This window comes from Moschus berezovskii, chromosome 21 (genome assembly GCF_049115385.1).
Source record: "Moschus berezovskii isolate FMDL1 chromosome 21, NW_MosBer_1.0, whole genome shotgun sequence".
Classification (NCBI taxonomy): Eukaryota; Metazoa; Chordata; class Mammalia; order Artiodactyla; family Moschidae; genus Moschus; species Moschus berezovskii.
In genome coordinates, this window is record NC_142480.1 from 50234994 (window position 1) to 50238080 (window position 3087).

Here is a 3087-nt window from a genome sequence, read left to right on the forward strand (position 1 = left end):
ATTTAGAGACCCTGTTGGAAGAACTTTTATTATAGAGTAACAGGAAAGCTGCCCATGGCATTTCCTCCCACTTACCAAATATTTAACAAATCAGGTGGAGGAATTTAGAGACCCATTCAGGGGGTACACTGTTCTTTAGACTAGAAAACATAGGTTAGGATGTATGAAAATTTAAAACTGATTTTTGTTCTTGGTTACAGAGGTATACTCTAGTTTTGCCAATTGGCCAAGATGCGTCCCAGTGGACTTCTAGAAGGGATAGATATGGCACCCTCACTTCCCTTTGCTTGCTCCCCCAGGACATATTTCAAAAAAACAAATTCTTCTTCTGGGAGAGGCAAACACAGAGTCTCAAACAAGCCATGTCCCACTCCTGCGGTGTCTAAGCTGACCCCAAAGTTCCCAAGGGCAAACGATTTGCCCAAACAGGAGGGAATGGGGGTCCCGGGGCGCACACCCCTCTCCTCACTCAGTCAAGAGCTCAGCTGCTCCCTCAGAGAACCGTTTGCTTCTCTCAACAGAAAGTGAAAGCAGGCTGTGAGCAAGGAGTGGGGAGGGACAGAGGAAATTCTGGAAACTAACAAATTCAGCGGCTGCTGGCTCAACCCTCTAAATCCTCCCTGGCCTTCCCAGCCGCACTCGTCTCCTCGTCACAGAGGGAGCTGGAAGGGCTGGAGCCCCGGGGACCTGACTCCTGCCTGGGTGCTCAACACTGTCCCCCAGCTCAGGCTCAGGCTGCTCTTGGCTGAAGAAGCCAATACAGAGAGACAGGAACTGGGTAGAAGAACAGTAGCTTTATGTTCAGGAAGCCAGCCACCAGGGGAGAAGGCAGATCACTGTGCAGGAGAGCCAGCTCCCAGCACTGCAAGGCTCAGCCCGCATTCATACAAGGAGGGCTCAGGAAACGGCTGCAGGCTACACGCGGAGGCGTTGGAGACTTGACATTAACCACCGGGCGCCTTGCTGGGGACTGAGAACGTGAGTGTGGTCCTTCCTTTGCTAAGATCAGTGCATCTGTTCTAAAGATCAGTGGCTGTACACTTCTGAAAAATCAAGGACAGAGGGAGAGCTGAACCGGCCCAGTGAAACAGGAAACAGAACGTCCAACTCCGGAGCCGTGTTTAACTATTCACGAGACTTTGGGTGGGAAGCAAGCAAGCTTATATACAGCAACGCTGCCCGGGACCTGCCTGACCATCAGGACACTATGAGCTTGCTCTCAGGTCTGGACTGCAAGACCATCCTGAGCCTCCTCCTCCGCCTGGGGCAGCTGCTCTCCACCCTCGTGCCCATCGTGCTGGTCAGTGAGGACGCTCTGAATGTGGGTGTAATCAACTGGTGCATGTTCATCTGGTGCATCTGCTTCGTCCTGACCCTCCTCGGCTTCATACTGGAGTTGGGCAGTCTCTTCAAACTGCCGTTATGTAACATCCAGTCCCTCCTCCGCTTGTCTGATAAGTTCCGGTACCACCTCCGCTTGTCTTGGGATGGCGTTCTCCACGCCTTTGGCTCTTACTTCGCCGTCGTCTGCCTCGCAGCTACGGTCATCTTCGGCCCCACCTACATCCAGTTCTTTTCTCCAGGCCCCGCCCGGAACCGCGCCATCACCGCCACCGTCTTCTCCTGCCTGGCTGCTCTGCTTTATGCCATAGAAGTGGCCTGGATTTGTCTCAGAGCTGGTAAAATATTCTGCTTTAAGCCGACCTTCCCAGGTGTGCTCAGGAGGCTGGAGAACTATGTGGCCAACATCATCTTTACCTTCATCTGCAACGCTGAACTGTACCAGCACCACCCAGCCCTGGTGTGGTGTGTGGCCGTGTACTCCATCTGCTTTGTCCTGGGGGTCATGAACTTCCTTATGAATGGGTGTGACTGTGACAATGACAAAAATCTGCCCCTCCGCTTCCCCTGGTTGCTGTGGGTGCAGACTGTGCTCTCTGTCCTCCTCTATACCACGGCAGTGATCCTCTGGCCCCTCTACCAGTTCCACGAGAAGTTGGGGGGGCAGCCCCAGCGGTCCAGTGATATGAGCTGCAGTGATCAACTCGAGGTCTTTGTCTGTATCTGGGACCAACAACTGGCTGTGGCCATCCTGACAGGCATCAACCTGCTGGTTTACATGGCTGACCTGGTGTATTTAGTCCGAGAAGCTTTTGTAGGTGGCTCAGATGGTAAAGAATCTGCCTGCAATCAGGGAGACCTTTCACTCACTGAGTCAGGAAGATACCTGTGTGAAGAAACTGGCAACTCACTCCAGTGTTTTGCCGAGGAAATCCATGGAAAAGGAGTCTAGCAGGATACAGTCCCTGGGCTCGCAGAGAGTCAGCCACTACTGAGCGACGAACACTTTCACTTTCACACAAGGCTGGCCCGGGGATCTTAACTCTCCTCACTGCATTTCCGCCCCAGTTTCTGACGTCCCCTAACGTCCTCTCCTGCCTCCCTCTCTCCTCTCACACCCTTCCCCATTCGTCTCACTCTCTTTTCTCTTTCCTTCCCCTCCCGCCCTGCCAGTGCCCCTGGACTTGTCGTTCGTGGAGATTCAGACGAGGAGATGGCAGCCGGCTCCCTCCGCTCTGTCCACCCTCTCTGCTTGTTTCCTTTTGGCTGAGGGTCCTGTTCATGGGTCACATCCCTCCTGATTATGAAACAGTCTGGGACTGAGACCCTTTGCTGCGATGCTTGCACATGGATGCATGTCTCCTCCAGCACCAAAAGCAAAGAAATTGCATGGGCCCCAAAAATAATTCTGTGCATGTGCAGTTGGGGCCAACTCCAGACAGAGATACAAAGAGACCAAAACAAAAGAACAAAACCCACTGCCACTTGTGAAGAGCCTGGAGCAAAAAGAGGGACTTGGGAGAAAATCAGGGTGTTGAGCATGCCCCCCGCACACACCAACACCCAAGGGTGTGCCAACCACCTCCGCCACCCCTCCATCCTGACCCCTGGACTCACCCCTACCCTCACCGTGTATCAGGAGCAAGCTCTCCCACCTCCTCTGCCTCATGAAGCGAGCAAGGGAATCTGTTGCTTGTTCTCACTTCCCCCTGTTTCTACAGGGGCCCCAATAAAGTCTTGCCTGAA

At 53.4% G+C, this 3087-nt stretch overlaps 1 protein-coding gene across 1 annotated transcript; it reads left to right on the forward strand.

Moving 5' to 3' along the window:
- The first annotated feature begins 530 nt into the window (after positions 1 to 530).
- On the forward strand, positions 531 to 3087 carry LOC129550051 (myeloid-associated differentiation marker-like). The gene has a single exon (XM_055417556.2). The coding sequence runs from the start codon at positions 1208 to 1210 to the stop codon at positions 2291 to 2293; it is 1086 nt and encodes a 361-aa protein (XP_055273531.2). The 5' UTR covers positions 531 to 1207; the 3' UTR covers positions 2294 to 3087.

Excerpts from the sequence above, each read along its gene's own strand:
- LOC129550051 (XM_055417556.2), top strand. The coding sequence starts at position 1,208 with ATGAGCTTGCTCTCAGGTCTGGACTGCAAGACCATCCTGAGCCTCCTC.